Consider the following 20,110-nt stretch of genomic DNA (forward strand, 5'->3'; position numbering starts at 1 on the left):
TCTGTCTTTCTAAAAGTATCCCTTTATGTTCCTTACATGTCCTGCCTTTCATCTGACAGTGATACTTCTGGGCCAAGCAGAGAGGAGACACTGTAGACTTCACACTGGGGGAGGAAACCAAATGTGTTTGTATTTTCTGCTGAGATGTTGAAGGAAAAAAAATGTACAAGAGAATTAACTGCCTTTGGAATTCATGTGCTCCCTTTACCACCACCTCATGCAGCAATATCTTTCCTGGCCCTCAAGCATGGAGTAGGAAAGGTACCTGCACTGAGAGGAAACTTGCCTGGCAGTGCCACACCTACTCTTCTTCAAGCAGCCTGACAAAGCTCCTTTGGCCAGGCTTGTGCAGATTGCTCAGGGGTAAGAGTACTGAGAGAGGATGCAGTCCTGAAATGCTTCTCAATCTGCATGACTAGTGAAGCTTACTCTTCTGTGTCATCAGCTTGAGGTTGGCAGATGAACACTTTAGTTGATACCAGCACATTCACAGCACTGCACAACACTTGAGTAAATCTGCCATCTCAAGATGCACAGCGTGGGTCTGAAACTTGCTTTCAAGATGGTTTTGGAGGAAGCAGGTTCTACCCAAGCCCTGTAACCTTGATATGAAACGTCTTCACTGCCCAGCAGTTAGAGGAATGGAGTTGTAGCTGAGTTACAGGAATTCTGCAAAAGTTTGTGCTAGGTGCTGTGTTTTTTAAATGAGATCTGCTTTCAGAACACCACCATGTGAACTTGTGTTTCCTCTAGTCAAGAGCTCTCACAGATGGGCTGTCATCAGTGCTGTTGTGTCATCTTACACTGAATCTCTGTGTGTACAGCTTGCTGCATTTCTCTGACAGAAAAAGAAAGTTGAGCAGAAAACTAGTTCCCTAGCTTGACAGTCACAAGGATTTACCCCTTCTTGTAAAAAGGGGTGGTCTTTGCTATTTAGTTGCAATTTTAAGGACATTTTCTACTCTTCCTGGGTATGGGTGAATATTTTTTCTGTAGGAAGGAGAAAGCTGGGGCTGGGAGCAGAAGGACCAGCCTCAGCTCCTTAGGGTTAGTTGCACATCAGTCTCTTTTGAAGCTGCTGGAATTATCTGGAGGGAATGGGGAGCCTCGGGTGCAGCATTACAAAACTCAAAAAGCACACAAAGTGTGGTTTCAGGTGTAAGTTGTGCAACTTTAGGGTTTGCTCAGCTCCTGGTAGAAAAACCAGTATGAGTATCACTGTTTCACCAGGGCTTTGGCATGTAAGTGACCCCTCAGGAGGTAACTAAGTAGAGTTACCTCTGGTCAAAGCTGTCTGCTCCCATCCCTGACTTGCAGCCATGTACCTGTTAACAGAAGGCCTCAGTTTGAGGGTTTATTGAGCAGGAAGAGCCTATTTCCCCACAGGTCCATACCTTGCAGGGAACAGTTACCAGCTGTTGACTCATGCAGACCTCTGGCATTAATTAACCACTGCCAGAGGGAGCAGGCAGAGGGGTGGGATGGAGACAGGGCAGCAGATTGGTTTGGGGCTGAGGACAGAGGGTGGGATTTGGTGCTTCTGTGCTCTGGGTTACAACATCGGGAGAGGATCTTCCTCCTTGGAAGCTCTTGTCTGTGAGCAGGAACTGCTCTGTGGTGAGCATGTCTTTCATCCAGGTAGACAAAGACTCGGATTTTCCTCTCCAAAATCTCCCCTATGGGGTTTTCTCCACTAAGGAGGAGGTGAGTAACAGCAAACTCAGTCCTTGGGGTGTTGTAGTTATTCTGAGGCTATGAGTAAGAGCAGAAATTCCCAACAACTTGGGATAAGGGAAAACTTGCCAGCCTGAGACACTTGGCACAGGCTTCTGGTCTTGACAGCAGAACTGCAGCTACTGCATGGTCTTTTTTCTTAACATGGTTATTTTGATAACAGCGTCTTTAAAATTGCACCAAAATCCCCAAAGAAGAGCATTAACACTTCCAAGAAGTACTTTGGCTAATGCACACATGGGCTGTGTGTGGTTTTGGCTTTTTGTGAAATGATTATATCTGCATCTGATGTTTTCACTCTCCAAAGAGAGGCACAGCACAGTTGGCAAGGAGTTTGTTTTTAACCCTGCCCCTCATTTTCTGTGTCACTGGATGTAATCACACCATCACCTGTAAGGAGCCACGTTAAGTACTTCATCTACAGTTAATTCTGTAGCTCCCAGTGCCCCTTGTACAGCAGGAACTGACAGAAGGGAAAAGTGAAATCTGAATTGAAAACCCCTTTGTCTTCTGGGCTGTTAAGAGCCTGCTCTTGGTGAGTTTGTTTGGTGGCTGCAAAAGCATTAAAGCAGCGTACAGAGCATGTGTTCCATTCCCATCTTTGCAGGTGACCCTTTGTGTTTTAGCGGGCATTTTCTGCAGCCATGGGTTAAGTGTGTGGAAGTGTGTTACTTTTAAAGCTGTGCCCTGAGGCTACAGGTTGAGACAGCTTTAGGATTTAGATTTATCGTCCTCTAAGAAAACAGTTCACCCTTTCTTTCAAGGAGGTAGCTCCCAATCCCCATTTTCATGGGAACTGAGCCTGGCTGGGCTGAACCTCACACCTCTGAGTGCCTGATGGGATGGAACCCTGAGACTTGTCCTCCTGGAGACAGGGAAATGAGCCAAGGAGGCTCATCTTTGGAGGAAAAATGGAGGATTTCTTTATCACTGCTTACAGAAACTTTGTAATTATCTCCTGGTTTCTGCTGTCTTGGCTTTTCCAGGAAGGTTTGTTGTGTATTTGGGGTTTTTTTTAAAGGACTTTAAAGCAGAAGATTGTGTATTTTCTAACAGATAAACCCGAGACGGACCATTTAATCTCTTCCTAGATGTGTATGTTGTTATCTAGCAAGTTTGGATTATTTTTCTGCCTTCTCCAGGAACTGTTCTCTGAAGAAAACATCACTCAAACCCTATGAAAAGACAGGCAAGGACTTAGAGGAGTGAATGCAGGAAAATAATGTTCTAAAAGTAGCCCAGCATTTTGATGATCTCAAGTTAAAGCAGTTGATATTGTTCCTGACTATCCCAGTTACAAATTAACCTGAAATGACCTTTAGGGGTTTTTTTTCTGCAGGAATGTTTGCTGAGTAAACACTTATCACACTTGGAACCTTGTTTAGAAATTGAAGGTTAAAAAAATAGATTGAATAGCACGGATTTGCATAGATGGTTATTCCCTTTTGGAAAACCAGCTTTCATAACGACTGTAACTAGTTTGTCTTTGTTTGCCTAAAGGCAGGAATAATTGAAATTTGTCTGTGGCATTTTTAGAAGCCCCAGTGCAGCTGTGGGGGGGTGGCAGTGGGACGGCCGTGCTGCTTCCCCGCCAGCACCGCCAGCTCCGCTCGTGCTCATCAACGGGGCCTTTGTGTCTTTGGTTGCATCTGTCTGCTGCAGGCAGCCACAACCTACCCTACATGTGGGGATCATAGAATCACAGAGTGGTCAGGACTGGAGGGGACCTGTAGAGATCATCCAGTCCAACCCCCCCTGCTCAAGCAGGTTCCCCTCGATCAGGAGGCACAGGAACATGTCCAGGAGGGTTTGGAATCCTCCAGAGCAGGAGCCTCCACACCCTCCCTGGGCAGCCTGTGCCAGGGCTCCCTCACCTCAGCAACAAAGAAGTTCAAGTGCAACTTGTGTTAACTTAAACTTGTGTTTCAAGTGGAACTTTTTCTGTTCCAGCTTATGTCCATTACTCCTTGTCTTGTTGCTGAACACCACAGTAGAAAAGTGTTTTCATCCTCCTGACACCTGCCCTTTAGGTACTTGAGGTTGCCCTCAGTCTTTTCTTCTCCAGACTAAACAGCCCCAGTTCCTGCAGCCTTTCCTCATATGAAAGATGTTCCAGTCCCCTGATCATCTGGGCAGCCCTGTGCTGGACTCTCCAGCAGTTTCCTGTCCCTCTTAAGCTGAGGAGCCCAGAACTGGACACAGGACTCCAGATGAGGCCTCACCAGGGCAGAGTAGAAGGGGAGCAGGACCTCTGTTGACCTGCTGGCCACACTCTTCTTGATGCATCCTAGGATGCCATTGGCCTCTTGGCCACGAGGGCACATTGCTGGCTCATGTTCAGTTTGTTGTCACACAGGTCACCCCCAGCCTGTCCTAGTGCATGGGATTGTTCCTCCCCAGATGCAGGACTGTGCACTTAACCTTGATGAACCTCATGAGGTTCCTCTCTGCCCAAAGAGATTGGGTTCCAAAGCTGTTCCTGTAGTGAGGATCTAAACATGTGGCATGATGATGGGTTATGGAAGGCAGCCTCACTCAGTGTGGTACAGAAGTATCGTGACTGAGCAAGATGCGCTGCCTTCCCCATATCAGTGGAGTCCAGAGCACCCTTTGTCTCTGGGGAGCAACTGTAGTGCAGAACCACCTATCTCTGTCTGCAGTTACTGACATATCGGGATGAGATTAATCCTGCCCTATAGTGTGCCTGTGCTTCAGTTCCCTGCCTGTAGGATGAACACCATTTCCTTACTTCACAGCATGTTTCAGATGTGTGGGCTTCTACTATGCTTGTCATTAATGAAGGGTTGGTAAATACTCTGAGGGAAAGGGAGCAGGGAAAGAAACCTCTGCTTGTTGTCCTGTCCTTCCCCCCAGAAAATAGGGATGAGGAGAAGGCTCCCACCCCTCAAGGTCTGCAGGGAGCCTGCAGTGATGCTCTGCCTCTAGGTCTTAACATTTTTCAGCAGCCACTCATCAACTTTCAAAGTCTATAGCTGTGAAAACAGGCCCTTGCCCCCGATGGGTTAAACCCACTGTGTTCATTGTCTTCCCCCCCAGCCCTCTTTGGAGGATTTGTGGGTACAATCATAAACTCATCTCTTCACACCTCTCCTTTTGCTGCTTTGCAGCCTAGGCACAGGCTCGGAGTAGCGATTGGAGACCAGATTTTGGATCTCAGCGTTATTAAACATCTGTTCAATGGACCAGCTCTTGCCAAACATCAGCATGTCTTTGACCAGGTATTTATCAGAGCTGGTTGCTCTAATTTCCACACACATTTTAGAAATATTCCAGGAGGACTTTTAACAGCTTGTGGTGAGATAATGAACATGAACTGAAAACGTGTCGCTGGGTAGCCCACAGGGGCAACTCATCACACCTGCAGTAGTGAAGAGAGCAGAGGCACTGGGGACAGGGAGTCCAAAGGCCGTTTTCACTGAAGGTTTCATCAGACTTTGGCAATGCAGAGATCTGACATAAACATTACTTCAGTCTCATTTGTGCCTTCTCTTCATGGCAAGGAGTTAGATTGGATTTTATTGATGAGGACCTTGTGTAAAGGTAAATACAAATGGCTTCTGGTTACAGCTAGTTGAGGTTTCAACTAGCCATGGTCTGAAGTATAGTGTTAGAACAGACATGCTGCAAGCACACAACAGGTCCTGCTGGGACTTGGTGGGAGGATGGGAGTGCAGGCAGGAGGATGGGCAGCCTGGGCAGCCACCGTTGTGTGATCCCAGCCTACGGGCATTCAGCCCCAGGATGGAACGGCAGGGTGTCTACCACACATGTGAAGGTGAAGCAAAACGTGGTCTTTCATCTGCCCCCCACCTCTCTGTGTCTGCCAGCCTACCCTGAACGCCTTCATGGGGCTGGGCCGGGCGGCGTGGACGGAGGCGAGAGCCCTTCTGCAGCAGCTGCTGTCGGCCAGCGAGCCAGCCCTGAGGGACAACACGGAGCTGCGCAGGAGGTGAGGGCCTGGGACTTGCTGCAGGGCTCAGGGACCTTTCAGCTGGGCCCTCTGTCACCCCCATCACATGGTGATCCACAGCACTAGAATGGCAGCTCTGAAAGTGCCCACCCACCACCAACGTGGCAATTAACCAGAGTTTGAGCATACAGAGATCTTCCCTCTCTTGTGTCTCTGATTAATCCCCTTGGCCACAGACATGAGTCTCCACTTCTCCTACCTCCCCTAGCACTGCCCTGCCTGGAGCATCTTCTGGTCTGGGGAGACCCCTCCAATTGCTGCTCAGAAACCATCTGACTTTGCTAAAACCAAATCTGTTGTTGCAAATTGGCTTCAGATACGAGGCAATGCACTGGTGTAGGAGTGGGAGGGGAGGACTGTGCTCTACTCCGTGCTGCACTGATGGAGTATGTGTCCATTAATCACACTCCTTGTTTGGAATGATGCTTAAAATGCTGCAAGCACCTGCCCCTGCAGTGAGCTGGATCTGTTCCTCACCATCTTGCCATGGTGCTGGCAAGGTGTGCAGGAGAGGCATTGAACTGCTGCTTGACACAGGGACCTTCCCTAAGCAGGCCCAGCAGTTCAAATCAGGCACCCTGGGAGCTGTGTCCATAAAATCATCCTTTCCAAGCAGCAGAGGCAGGGGTGACTGGTCAGGTGTGTGGATAGACATGGAGTGTTTCCTTGTGCCCCTCGGGAGAGCAGCCAGCTCACCCAAAGCCTGCTTTCCTTCCCACTCCCTGACAGATGCTCCTTTCAGTCACAACCATCCCAGTAACAGCAGCTTTTGCACTTGTCTTCATTTCTCTACAAGATTGGTTTTTTGCTGCAAGGCTTTGCAAAATAAATTAAGGGAAGAGTTAGGAGAGTCAGCCTTTGACATAGAATCACAGCATGGTTGGGATTGGAAGAGACCTCTAGAGCTCATCCAGCCCAACCCCCTGCTAAAGCAGGTTCCCCTCCATTAGGGGGCACATAAATGTGTCCAGGTGGGTTTGGAATCCTCTAGAGCAGGAGACTCCACACCCTCCCTGGGCAGCCTGTGCCAGGGCTCCCTCACCTCAACAACAAACAAGTTTTCCCTTGTATTTAAGTGGAACTTTTTGTGTTCCAGCTTGTGCCCATTACCCCTTGTCCTGTCGCTGGACACTACAGAAAAAATGTCACCTCATCCTCCTGACACCTGCCCTTTAGGTACTTGAAAGTGTTGATGAGGTCCCCCCTCAGCCTTCTCCAGGCTCAACAGCTCCAGGTCCTGCAGCCTTTCCTCGTAAGAAAGATGCTCTAATCCCCTGATCATCTTGGTAGTCCTGCACTGTACTGTCTCTACAAGTTCCCTGTCTCTCTTGCGACCACTTAGGGGTGAGGGCTGGGAGTTTTCTGAGTGTTGAAGTCATCATTTTTCATTTCAGAGCATTTGTACCTCAAGCTTCTGCGACCATGCACCTGCCAGCCCACATTGGTGAGTGTCCCACAGCACTGCCCTTGGCTCCCACCCGGAGAAGCTGCTTGATTTCCAGCTTGCTCAGACAGACAGATCATAGCTGTGACAGGGAATGGGCTTTGCAGGAGCCAGAAGTAGTTTATTGTGTGTAATGAAAGGTAACTGCTGTCTGTGGCACAAGAATAAAAGCCTGGGGAAGCTTAGTAGCAGCCAGAAAATTCGTGGATGCAATTTTCACTAAATCAGGGTTGTCTGTTATGCCACATAACTCTTGTCATCAGGTCAGCATCACCAAAGGCCCTGTGTGACTAGAGCCAAGGAAGAAACACTTGTTCAGTTTCCAACATGTTCCCCATTTGCCATCAGAAAATAATTCAGATCTTCCAAAGTTTTGCAAGGCAGATGCTCTGGCACAGCCTCATAAACAAGCACAAGCATCTGCTCCCAGACTATCCCTCTGCATCCCAAATCTTACCTCCACTCCCAGGAGGCCATGGACTGCTTTGGAGTGTATTATACTGATACAGAAACATTTTCCTGTTTTTATCATAGATTTATATTTATTCCCAAAACAATTTGATCAAAGCCACTCGAGGGCTGGGACCTTCATAGGAGCAGGGGCATGAACTTACCCATTTCCCAGCCAACTCCCCTCCCTGTTTTTTGCTCCTATTTGGTACAAAGCCCAGCCTGGCCCAGAGGAACCATGATGTGTTTCCATAGACATGATACCTTCCTGCAAATCATTTTAGGTTGAAGCTGTCTGATGAAGAAACCACTGGCCTGTAGCACTTTTTACACTGTTCAGCTCTGTCCTGGGAGCAGGATACTGGCCGTATCCTCTGCTGGGGCTGCACCATAACTCTCTGAGCTTGCAGAACAGCTTCAGTGGCGGCTGCCAGGCGGAGCTCTCCCGCAGCCGCCGCCGTTTGCCTGGATCCGAGCGGCGGGAGCTGTTTGTAGGGGCCGGCGGCAGAGGGCAGCAGCTGTCCTGAGGATGAGCCGGAGCCCCCGCCGGCCCGGCTCAGCCCTCTGCGAAGCTGGCAGCGCGCTGCCTCACACCCTGGCACTTTCCCTTCCTCTTCTCTACCGGCGGCTTCCAACCAAAGGCCGGTTTTGTGTGCAGAATTTATAGGTGGACTGTTAACCGACACCTTTATGCTATTAGTTGCATCGCCATGCTGCTAACATGAAATGTTGCTGCATGCCTGTGTGAGCGCTCTCGCTTTCCTGCTCCTTTTCATTGCTAGCATTGTAGGAGATGCCCTAGCCCCAGCAGATGAGGGACTTCCCTACCGTTGGTCCCTGTTTGACAGGTTTGTTTTCATGCAGGAGATTACACCGACTTCTATTCTTCCCTCCAGCATGCCACAAACGTTGGGATCATGTTCAGGGGCAAGGAGAACGCTTTGATGCCTAACTGGTGGGTAGTTGAGGTTGTTCTCTGGTGCAGCACTATTTTGCATGCTTATCTGTACACATATATCATTTTTCTTTTAAAGATCTGAGTAGTCTTTTGGGAAAATACTGATTTCAGTTCATAGCAGATGAGAACCTGTTGTGTCAGGAGTTCAATGCCAGAACTGAAACTTGTTTCCCCATCCTCAGCTGGGCTGCATTTCATTGTAGCAGACACACTGACTACAATGCAGCCCTCTGGTTCAAAGACAGATTTACCTAAGAGGCAGGGTATTTTGCTAAGTGACGAGAAAGCAGAGTTTAAGCTCTAAGGGCTGAAGTGGAGTTGTGGCACAGGAGTGCACTAAGACTGCTACATGCCTTCGCATTATAGTTTGCTCACATCTTTATATCAGAGCAAGCAAGGTGCAAATGTCTATAGCCATCTGTGCACAGCTGTCTCCTTGTGCATTGCTCCCCTGTGGTGCTTCCACCTCAAAAAGCTGCTCTGGCTGGCAATGGTTACATGGCTGACCCATGCTCTGTGATGCTTTTTCCAAGGCTGCACTTACCAGTCGGTTATCATGGCCGGGCATCGTCTGTTGTGGTGTCTGGGACACCCATCCGGAGACCTGTGGGGCAAATGAGGCCTGACAATGGTGAGTCCATGGAAGGCTTTTAATGTGGCTTCTTTGTTTAAAGAAAAAATCCCTTTTAATTTTTCCTCCACACCATAGAGTAGTGGAGAGGAATGGGTGGATGCCTGGGGTGCCTTGTCTAAAGCCCAGCCTGGGGTGCTTTGTCTAAAGCCCAGCCTGGGGTGCCTTGTCTAAAGCCCAGCCTGGGATCAGGGCAAGAAAAAGCCTTGAACTAAGTCTATCTTGTGTTTGCATGCCAGGCAACATCAGCTGCTCTGTTTCTTCTGGCTGTTACTTTTGTTTCCCTCCCCTCTTCCCTGTCATAAAATACTCTTTCTTCTACCCACAGATAAACCTCCAGTGTTTGGTGCTTGTAAGCGCCTGGATATCGAATTAGAAATGGTAAGATGAGCCCTTTTTTTCTCCCCCTACCACTTGAAAAACATTAAAATAGAAACAGGAAAGAAAAGGTATGTTTAGCTGCTTCTAAAATGAATGTCTCGTGAGATCCATTCCTGTGTTTCCCTCTGAGCAGCTTGTATAGCAGGCAATAAAGATTTCTGTGGGGGAAACCTTCCCTTCTGATGAGTTAGCCAGCCTCTCAATGAGCTAATAGAGCTTTCAGGTTGGAAACAGCTCATCTGGCCAAATCTGAGCAGTACTGCAGCAATCTGGAAGCATGCAGGCATAGTTCTTTTTATCAGATGCCACAGCCTGTTATTTGGTTAGCAATTACCTCCACACTGCAGCCAGAATCTTTCCATGGACACTGGGGATTTTGGAAGCACAGGCTGTCTGTACCTCGAGTCTAGAGAGGAAGAGGCCATGGGTTCTTGGGAGTGCAATTGAAACTCCTCATCCTCTGGCTGGAATGATGAAACCTGAGCTGTGGGTGTTATAACAAAATATCCTTGGAAGGTGCATCTTCTTGTGGCTTAGTGTGGTCCAGAGGGGAGATTTTGATAGGATTGCTCATTATGATTTATAGGAGTTTTAGCATTTTTATGTGATTTATACCCCACCTCTCAAAATAGTGGAAGAGGTCTAACATGAAGGGAAATGGTACTGAAACTGAGCTCAAAGCCTTTAATGCTGTGTGCTTTGCAGACCAATGCTCTGAAGTGAGAGGCAGTTCCATATAGCAGGGTACGCTATGCTGCTGTACCTCTGCTTTGCAGCCTGAGTGTTACAGCTGTCTGCTGCAAGTGTGGGTTTTGACTGATGAAGGCTCTGGAAGAAAAAACTTCCACATTGTTGGTGGAAAGAGGCAACTGAGATTTCATGTAGAACCCTCTGCCCCTGTAGAATCCTCTGCCACATGTTCAGGGTGTATGTTTTCTAGGGGAGCAAGTGCAGGCACCCAGTTCATGACCTGTTTTACTTATCAGGCACGTTACCTGCCTCCTCTTCCCCAATGTCACAACAGGCTCCAGCCATGATCATCATCCATTTGGTTGACTTTAAACTCTTTCCTCTTCACCGTCTGCAGCAAACAGAGTCACTTCAGTGGGCAAACCTGTTCTGCATTCAGACTGTAATTAAAAGGGACCATTTTTTGCTGCACATTTTGACAACAGCATGCACTTGTTTAATGACTGTTTCTTAGCAACACTGTGCTCTTGAGTATTTCAAGCCTGCCAGTCTCATGGAGAGGAAGAAAGAGGGAGCAGGCCATGGGTTTTGTTTAATTGTATATGGAAATGATGCAAAACCCCATCCAGTCCAGCCTCTGTTCTTGTGCCTGTAACCCTCTGTGCACTACAGATCATTAGCTTCAAAAATTTCCCTGATCAACGTTTTGCTTTTCAATGTCAGGCTTTCTTTGTAGGTCCTGGAAACAAGTATGGGGAGCCAATTCCTATCAGCAGAGCCCAGGAGCACATCTTCGGGATGGTCCTGATGAACGACTGGAGCGGTAACGGGATGCTGCAGGAGTCTGCCTGGAGAGGGGGTTGCAGCGTCACGGGAAGCCTCACAGAGAGCTCAGGGATACAACTTCATAGTAGAATAGTGATCACTGAAACCACTGGCTACAGTTGCAAGGGATGAAAATGAAAAGCTGTCTGCGTTTTTCAGGCTCTTCTATCTCAACCCATCTTCGATCAATCAGTAGAACCAGAAATTGCAGCCTAATGAAGATTTATTTACTTATGAAACAGCTAATATCAATTTAGTTTCTTCTGGGCAGGGATGGAGCAGCCTTAAGGATGATGATTCCAACAGAGGATTGATTTCAGTGTCAGGAGTAGGAAAAGCATTTGGCAATCAGAAATCCTGCAGTCTCTGCTTAGATTTAACTAGCTGAAATGGGCCCTGTGACTGGCACAGACTAATAGCTGAGTCCCTGCTGAAAACATTACTTATAAGCATTAACTAAACTGAGGTTATGTGGCAGAGGCCTGACTTGTTTCAGTTATCAATGAGGTTTTTTCCTAGTCTAGCTAGTCTAAGAAAATTGGTTTGAGGGTCTGAAAGGGATGGATTTAGACCAGGATTTGGGCACAATGGCTGGAAAACAGTGCTGATAACATTTCTAATCCATGTGAGTCTTCCACATGTGTGATGGCTGTGTGACTCCTCAGATATGTTTAACAGCATTGCTTTGAATTCTCTCTCCCTAGCCCGTGACATCCAGAAATGGGAATATGTTCCTCTGGGTCCGTTCCTGAGCAAGAGCTTTGGCACAACCATCTCTCCTTGGGTTGTTACCATGGAAGCTCTAATGCCGTTCGTGCTGCCAAACCCCATCCAGGTTAGCAAGAGAAAGGGTTGAAATAAAGGAAAAACACTGCTAGAAAAACATCCCAGCTGAACTGGCAGATGCCATCAGAAGAGATCACTGAGCTGTATCAATGCCAAGCACTTTCTTTATAGAGTTTACAAGTGAGATCCTGTTTCCAAATGTAGGAAGGCACCCTGGACCATCTGAGTTCAAATGCTCATTGATGGCACTGCTACACAATGCCTTTAGTTATCACCCTGCCTGCTTGAACAGGGCAGAAAAATCATCTCCTTTAAAACACTTGGAAAATAGACTGATTAGAGAGCTTCTTGTTAGCGTTTGGTAGCACTTGGCATCCAGCAAGCAGCGGAGAGAGAGCAGGCTCAAACCAAAGCACTATGTTCAAGCATTTCCAGGTGTCTGCATTATGTAGATGTTTAGTTGAAATTGAAGAAGATATCAAGAGTCTTGCAGAGAACTTGCCACCTTCTCCGTGTAGGCACAGAGTAAAGGTGGGCAGCACTGTGTTTGTTTTGGATTAACATCCACATCATAATGATGGAGAGGGATTTTGGAGCCCACATGCAGAAAAAGGGATCAGGTTATATGGGTGTCACATCTGTTCAGAAAGAGCTCTGAAAATGTGAGCAGGAAAGCAAGCAAAGCAATAATCTGAGCAGTAACAATGGTGAAGTATATGGGGTGTGCAGCACAGGCTGATTGAATAAAAAGTCACTGGGATGGTGCATGGAATGTTTCCTCTCTGCTTGTTTAGACTGTGATGCCTTCTCTATGCTTTTAGGATCCCAAGCCACTGCCCTACCTTCAGGATAAAGAACCCTACACTTTTGACATCAAGCTCTTTGTTGCTATTAAAGGTATGGCAGTGCTGAGTGGCTTATAGAGCTGAAATTGCCACTTAAGGACTGCAGAACTACCAAGTACTTCAGACAATGGGCTCTGTAGTTCTCCTTTTCCATCTTTGCCCAGATTGCCTCTGTCAGAGAAAGAGGCAAAGCTCTTCATGGTCCCCATTGGTGATGAATCAAAGTGTGAAGGAGGGAGTGCCTCCCAGAGGAACAGCTTATGATAGGAGGGTCCCTGCAGGGTCTGTGGGCATGGGCATGGGGTAAGCAGAGCATGGAAGGAGCAGATGTGTGTGGGATTCAGATGTTAACCCAGCTCTGAACCCTGACTCACGGCCTTGCTCACCTGTAGGTACAGATGTTGCTCCTGAAGTAGAACAGAGTAAGAAATGGGTAGCTTGATGCTACCTCAGTGCCATTTCCATGCTTGTTTTCTATGAAATGCTGGCCTTTATATCAATAGAAAATGTTATTACTTGTTTCTTGCTAAGGATTACAATGATAAAAGAAGTCTCTATCCATCTGTAAAATCAGAAAACGCCAACATTTTTCATCCAACACAAATTGCTTCCCTGCTTCTTTTTTGTTGTTGTTTTCTGCAGGAGAAGGAATGAGCAAGCCAACTACTATATGCAGATCCAATTTCAAGGTAAAATTCCAGTATCTTTCATCTGTTTGAAATGTTGCTGATGCCAGCAGCTCTAGCCTTAGGCAGTTTCAGACACTGATTTTTGCATTACAGAATCACAGAATTACAGAATGGTTGGGATTTGAAGGGATCTCTAGAGATCATCCAGCTCAACCCACTGCTAAAACAGGTTTTCCTAGATCAGGTCACACAGGAGCATGTCCAGGAGGGTTTGAAAACCTCCAGAGCAGGAGATACCACACCCTCCCTGGGCAGCCTGTGCCAGGGCTCCCACAGTTCAACACCAAGTAAGTTATTCCTCGTGTTTAAGTGGAACTTTTTGTGTTCCAGTTTATGCCCATTACCCCTTGTCTTGTTACTGGCCACTACAGGAAAAAATGGCACCCCATCCTCCTGACACCCATCCTTTAGGTACTTGTAAGTCTTGATGAGGTCCCCCTCAGTCTTCTCCAGATTAAACAGCTCCAGGCCCTGCAGCCTTTTCTCATAAGACAGATGTTCCAGTCCCCTGAACACGTTGGTGACGCTCCTCTGGACTCTCTCCAGAAGTTCTTTGTCCCTCTTGAGCTGGAGAGTCCAGCACTGGACACAGGACTCCAGATGAGGCCTCACCAGGGCAGAGTAGAGGGGGAACAGAACCTCCCTCAACCTACTGGCCACACTCCTCTTGATGCACCCCAGGATGCCATTGGCATTCTTGGCCATGAGGGCACATTGCTGGCTCACATTTAGTTTGCTGACTACCAAAACTCCCAGGTCCTTCTCTATGGAGCAGCTCTCTAGCAGGTCACTCCCAACCAAGATTAGTCCTGCTTGGGTGTGTGTGTAGGGTACAAAGGGAAAAGAGTGGAGGGTGGTGGTAATTCACCCCTACTGAGACAGAAACACCTGAATGCTTGAGCAGTGAGGAAGAGGCAGCTCTTTCTGCTGGGAGCTTCTTCTTCAGGGTGCAGTGAGAGCAGGGCAAAGCAGCTGCCTTGTGCTGTGCTGAGGTGTGATGCAGCTTTGTAGCCACAGCCTGGAGTTTAGGTGCAGCCTCACTGCTGTCACCCCACTCTGAGCCTGGGTCTGCCCTGGGCTGGTTGAAGGCAGGAGGTATATGTACCAGCTGCAGGGGTTCCTCAGTCAATTTTGTATTCACATTTGGTTCTTTGCATAGCAATTACCTTAATCAGTCAATCAGTAGCCTGCAAATCAGTAATAAGGAGATTTTTCTGTAAAGCCCTTAAAATACTGGGCCTAATCATGGAAGCTGGGTTAGCAGTGCTGGCCTTAAAGAGAAGGAAGAAGAGGAGAAATGACATCTAGCTGAACAAAGAGAAATGTTAAGGGGCTAAATTGCATGTGAAGTTATGTATTTTATATGCACATAGCAGCTTCTGGTCATCATTTAGGAAGCAATTAGCCAGGCCACAGTAACTACTGAGAGTCCAGCACTGAGCAACTGTGGAGGTTGCTTTTAGGGTGTTGAAAGTTCCTGATGAGATAAGGAACATTTCTTTAGGGACAGTCTTACCTGCATCATCCTGAGAGTGCAATACATTCTGCATAGCCTAATGGCATGCCAGAGAGGCCCTTCATTGCTTTAGCCTTCTCTTCCTGCTTCCTCCAGCACATGTACTGGACCATGAAACAGCAGCTGGCTCATCATTCAATCAACGGCTGCAACCTCAGACCTGGAGATCTCCTGGCCTCTGGCACAATCAGTGGACCTGTGAGTGTTTATATAACAGCAGTCACTGAGAACTGGTTAGCAATCCAAAATGGATGGAGCAGGGCTTTGGGTCTAAGCCCCAAATTTTGATTTGATTTTTGGTTTGAGCAGCCATGAAAATATCTGCAGTTCTTTCCCAGGTGCTTTTATAGGGTGATGCTTTTGTAGTCCCAAAATCACACCCAGAAGTGGTGGGGTTTTTGTTGTCAATGGTTTTTGGTCTCTAATCTCCCCTGTACTCCTTTCCCTAAGAACTATTTTACTAGATGCAAATTCATTTCTGTGCACATCATCCACATGGCCCGTTTACTCTCTATGAAATGTAGCTTTTGTATTTCTGAGAAGAGTGTACAAGGTGCATAGGGATAACTTTTACTTTCTCTAATACTACATGTTTGAATCTAACTTCACACACTATTGTTCCCCTTGAACTGCCCTCTGGACAGTTGTTGCAATATGTGGGCAACCTGCACTTCCTGAAACATCAACTATAAATCCTGTTCATACTGTCTGAAAGACAGCATCAGTTACTTCTAAGCTGAGATGTCTATATTTCTATTCTGAGCATTTCTGAAGTGCTTTTTTGCTTCCTTCAAACTGTTGTGCTGCAGATTGACATGAATGACTTACATTCCCCAGCTTTGTTGTTCTTACAAACAAGATGTAAGTAAAAATCCAGAATGTGACTACCTAAAAGCACTGGGTTTGTAGAAGTGCTCTGGATTTGTTTCCATTCTTGCTGTAGCAGACCCAAACGACCTCTACAGGGTTTAGCACTAGTTAAACACATCAGATAAAGGCTGGAGTGTGACTGCTTATAGCAGGAGAGCACTTAAAATGCAAAGGGCAGGGAAAACAAACCAATGTGAATAAAACCAACAACAAAACTAAGTTCTATAGAGCTAATATATTTGTGTGTCTACTTCCAGCAGCAAGTAGCTTAACAGCAGGACAGGCACTAAGAAGCTGTTTATTTGTTCTTGAACTCTTGCTGCAGGAGCCAGAGAGCTTCGGCTCCATGCTGGAGCTGTCCTGGAATGGCACGAAAGAAATCCCTCTTGGCAGTGGCCAGTCTCGTAAGTTCCTGCAGGATGGAGATGAAATCATTTTGACAGGTAATGGCCCAACAACTGCTCTTACACTGCACCAAGAACACATTTCCACAGGAAGATCCCAGTAGTGTAAGATCCTGGTGGGGAGATGGGCTGTTGTGTACGTACCTGCCACACAAGCACCGTTCTTTCCATCCTACCTGGCAGAAGGTAAAAGCAGGTGGATATTTCCCTGGAATAAATGCTTTCTGGGTTAGATCATTTGCTTTGCTAAATCCTTACTGATCTCACTACTTGTGTGAGTGCTAAGGAGAGGATGGAGGTGGGTTTACCCTTATGGGTGAAAACATCCTGGGACTAGAAGCAGCTGAAGTATTGCAGTCACCACAGTCCAAGCAGAGTCCAAGCAGAGCTTGGCAAATGCTGAAAAAAATAGAGTTATTTTGCATATAATATTTCATTTGTAACATAGGGATATTCAAGGAAGTATGTTGCAAATCAAATATGTGGGAAACAGCGTGAAGCCTGCTAGCACAGCTGATCTACTCCCTCTGAAAAGGGCCGTGCTTGAGAGCTGTTTCATCCTGGGTCATGGTTTTAATTATCATCTTAATAAGCTAAGGATTTTGTGAATTAATATCTACCATGGTGCTTTGTGATCTAACTCTCACTCCTACTTCTTTTTAATCCAAAGACTAGTGCAAAACAAATCATTTGTTTCCCCTTTCCTCTCCTCTCATCTTGTCAACCCCTTTATGGCTTTGCAGTGACAAATAATTGGCAAGAACAGCCATGAGAAACTTCTGATTCAAGCCTGCTCATGTCTTTGCTCCCTCGCCTACTGAATTTTTAGAGAGGATCGTGTGGCATGTTGTGCATCATCAGATGAGACCCAGCCAGTGCCACACCTGCCTCTGAGCAACTCCATCGTGCTGGTGTGGTCAGAGATAAGTCTGCACAGAGAACAAAACAGCTCAAGCCATGAGAAAACACTTAGAAATGTGACTTAGGGCAGAGGAAATGTAAGTGGCTAATGCCTGTGCAGCCACTTAAAGGACATGATGTGTTCACATACCTGTGTCTGCTGAAGCCAACAAGGTATTTCAGGATTTTTGACAAAAATAGTCTCTTTTTTTGGTTGGATTTTTTTTTTAAGGCTTTTTAAACAAACCCCAAGTCTTGTTTCTTCTGTGATGAGAAGATAAAGAATGTATTCCAGCCTCCCAGCTGAGGAGTCTATAGGCAGTTTTAGTAGTGTGGCAGCCAGAACCTCAGTGCCTCCTGCCTGGCAGCCTATACTATAGCTTTGAAAATCATGTTTCTGTGAGGTCCTGACAGTTTTGCAGAGGAAAATGCTGAGACAGCTGGAGATTGAGATGTACTGGAGAGAGCTGTAGGTGATGAAACCAAGGGGTCCCCACTACCTCTGACATCCATCAGCGTCCCAATAGCCCGGTGACTGTTCATGCTGCAACGTGTAGGCTCCTGATGCTGCTCTTAGTGGGCTCTTTATACACTCAGTGCAGACAGCCACTCCTCCAGCAATTCAGAATACCATATTTCTCTCCAGAGTTGCAATTCTCCCTCCAGTAACTGTGGCAGGAGCCCTAAATTAGGGTGCAGTTAGGTATTATGAATGTCCCCTTGGAGTTACATCTCTATAGACAGTGAGCACCTTGCAGTTTGGGAGCTGCTGGCACAAGGTGGCCAATTGGACTAGATCATGACCCATGTTCTTCATGCTCAGAGCAAGCTGTGCTACTTAAATAACTACTTGAAATCCTGAATGTCTTTACAGATGGTGTGCTGCCATTGCTGTTTACATGGCTGAGGGCACTGTGGCACCCCGTGGGACAGTCCCACATTAATGGGTCTGCTGTGCTATTTCACACTAGCAGGAGTTTGTGATTGCAGTGATCAGGGCTTTATGCCATTCATGAGAGTCAGGTGCTGCTGGGGCTGTCTGCTGGGACACTTTGGGATCTGCTTCTAATTAGTGATGTATGGCAGGTCCAGAGCCTTAAAGCACCCTTGAGGCAGGGTCAGTGCTATTGCATCCACTCCCAAGGCAATGCCATCAGCTCTTGCCAAACGCCCAACCCATCATTTCTAGTCTCCTATTTCAGCTCAGTGTTCTAGTTCCCCTTGTGGGAGCGATTTCAGAGCCCTAACACATGAAGTGAGAGAAATATGTTTTTCCCAAGAAGTGCATTTTGGGGAGGGAGCATTGCAAGGGGAGGTTTGCTGCTGGTGTGCTGCAGCTGCCTGCAAAGATCTCTCTGTAGCTCTTTGGCACTCTGCTCAGGCCAATGCTGCTGGCAGCACAGAGCTTGCTTTGTTAAATGTGCTGCTCCTTGGTGCTGCCCTAAATCGTAGTTGACAGCAAGGATAACTAAACTGGACTGAAATAATAAACCTGCATTCAAAGGAAAGCTGGCAAGGAAGCCTAATGAGACAAATGGAAACTGAGCTGAGCCTTAAAACAAGCGTGTTCCTCAAGTATTGCTTACGAATGAGGATTAGCCAGCAGATAGTGGGATGGTGGCTGTGGGCAGGCTGTTACATGAACACTTACACACACTGCTGTCCTTGGAAAAAACTTCCTTTCAGCCTGGCTGTGGGAGTTGCCCTGTGGGTTAAAGTTGGCAGGGTCTGTCCTGGTGCTGCAGGAACTTTGGCTGCCTTGCAGCCTGAGCCTACCCACCCTCCTCTTCCTTGGAGGAGGGAGGTTTCCACTGATCTGTGCTGAGGGTGGGAATTAGGGTTAATGTTTGTTCTGTTCAGCTCCCTCTCGGCTTCTCGAAGGCAGATGGTTTTTATCACATGCAGAGAAGACGTTGCATTCCATTATTTTAGGAAAAATCCATCTCTGACTATGAAACCAGTCCTTAAAATACAGCATATGTCCCTTGTGTCCTTCCTTTGATCAGCTGTTGTAGCAGAGAGCTACAGTAGGTCTCCTCAGCTGGTTCTTCCCAGAATAGTCTTCCCAGATGGGCCAGAAGCCCCTGGCTGTGTCCCCCCCCGATTCCTTCACCTGCAGCTTTGCTAGTGGATGTTGTTTCTGGAGCAGCTTGGATGGTCCGTGGCACTGGGGTGTCTCTGTCCTCATGTCATCTCTCCCATCACAAGAGAGTGAGGAGAGATTGACTCATCCTGTGGTCGGAGATGCTGTCACGGGCCGGTAACTTCAGCAGCAGTCAGCAGACCTTCAATGGCTGTTTATATAACAGAGGATACATGAATATTTTGAGTTAGATGCTGAGTTTCTCATGGCACCAAACTTCAATTTTAGTGAGCAAAACAGATCCTGCAAGGGTAGGTCCTGCTATTTGAGGGGGTTCCATGATCATCTTTCTGCCTATAAGCACCTTGATGTCCCAAGTGCAGTTTTGATGCTACAGGAGGAGAATCCAGGTTTACTTTATTAATTGCAAAGCTGGGCTAGGCAGTGAATCAGCTTGCCAGTTAGATTGATGATGCTGCAGGTTAGGTTTGAAAACAGAAATATTGCACACCTTGTTTGCTGTGTGATCAATCCACTGAACTTGCATCTTGCTGTGTTTATCATTTTGTGCTTCTTTCTCCTTCTTCTTTATCCTTGGCTACTTGAACTCTTCCAAGTGTTCTTGGGGTTTTTTTTTTTTACCCCTCATTGCATTTCTGAAGAGTTTCCACTCATTTTTTAGTCTCTTGATGCCTTTATTCACTTTTATTCCTGGTAAAATCCTGCTGTCCTTACAGAACAAGCTGCCTGTTGTTTTCTGGCCTTAGGTTACTGCCAGGGCAACGGCTTCCGCGTGGGATTCGGCCAGTGCTCAGGAAAAATCCTTCCAGCCCTTTGAGCTCCCTGATGACTGGAGGAAGGTGACATGCAAGGAGGAGGATCTCCCCCCCCACCTCTAACAGTCAGATTTATT

The 20,110-nt window shown here is 47.0% G+C and overlaps 1 protein-coding gene across 1 annotated transcript; it reads left to right on the forward strand.

Moving 5' to 3' along the window:
- Positions 1-1,623: 1,623 nt before the first annotated feature.
- FAH (fumarylacetoacetate hydrolase) lies at positions 1,624-20,110 on the forward strand. Its single transcript, XM_010197611.2, has 14 exons — positions 1,624-1,704; positions 4,863-4,973; positions 5,583-5,704; positions 7,120-7,169; positions 8,484-8,574; positions 9,111-9,208; positions 9,537-9,589; positions 11,003-11,102; positions 11,809-11,939; positions 12,712-12,787; positions 13,378-13,424; positions 15,037-15,138; positions 16,136-16,253; positions 19,965-20,110. Exons 1-14 carry the CDS (start codon positions 1,624-1,626, stop codon positions 20,033-20,035), a joined length of 1,251 nt encoding a protein of 416 aa, XP_010195913.1. The 3' UTR covers positions 20,036-20,110.

Source organism: Colius striatus, chromosome 7, assembly GCF_028858725.1.
Source record: "Colius striatus isolate bColStr4 chromosome 7, bColStr4.1.hap1, whole genome shotgun sequence".
Classification (NCBI taxonomy): domain Eukaryota; kingdom Metazoa; phylum Chordata; class Aves; order Coliiformes; family Coliidae; genus Colius; species Colius striatus.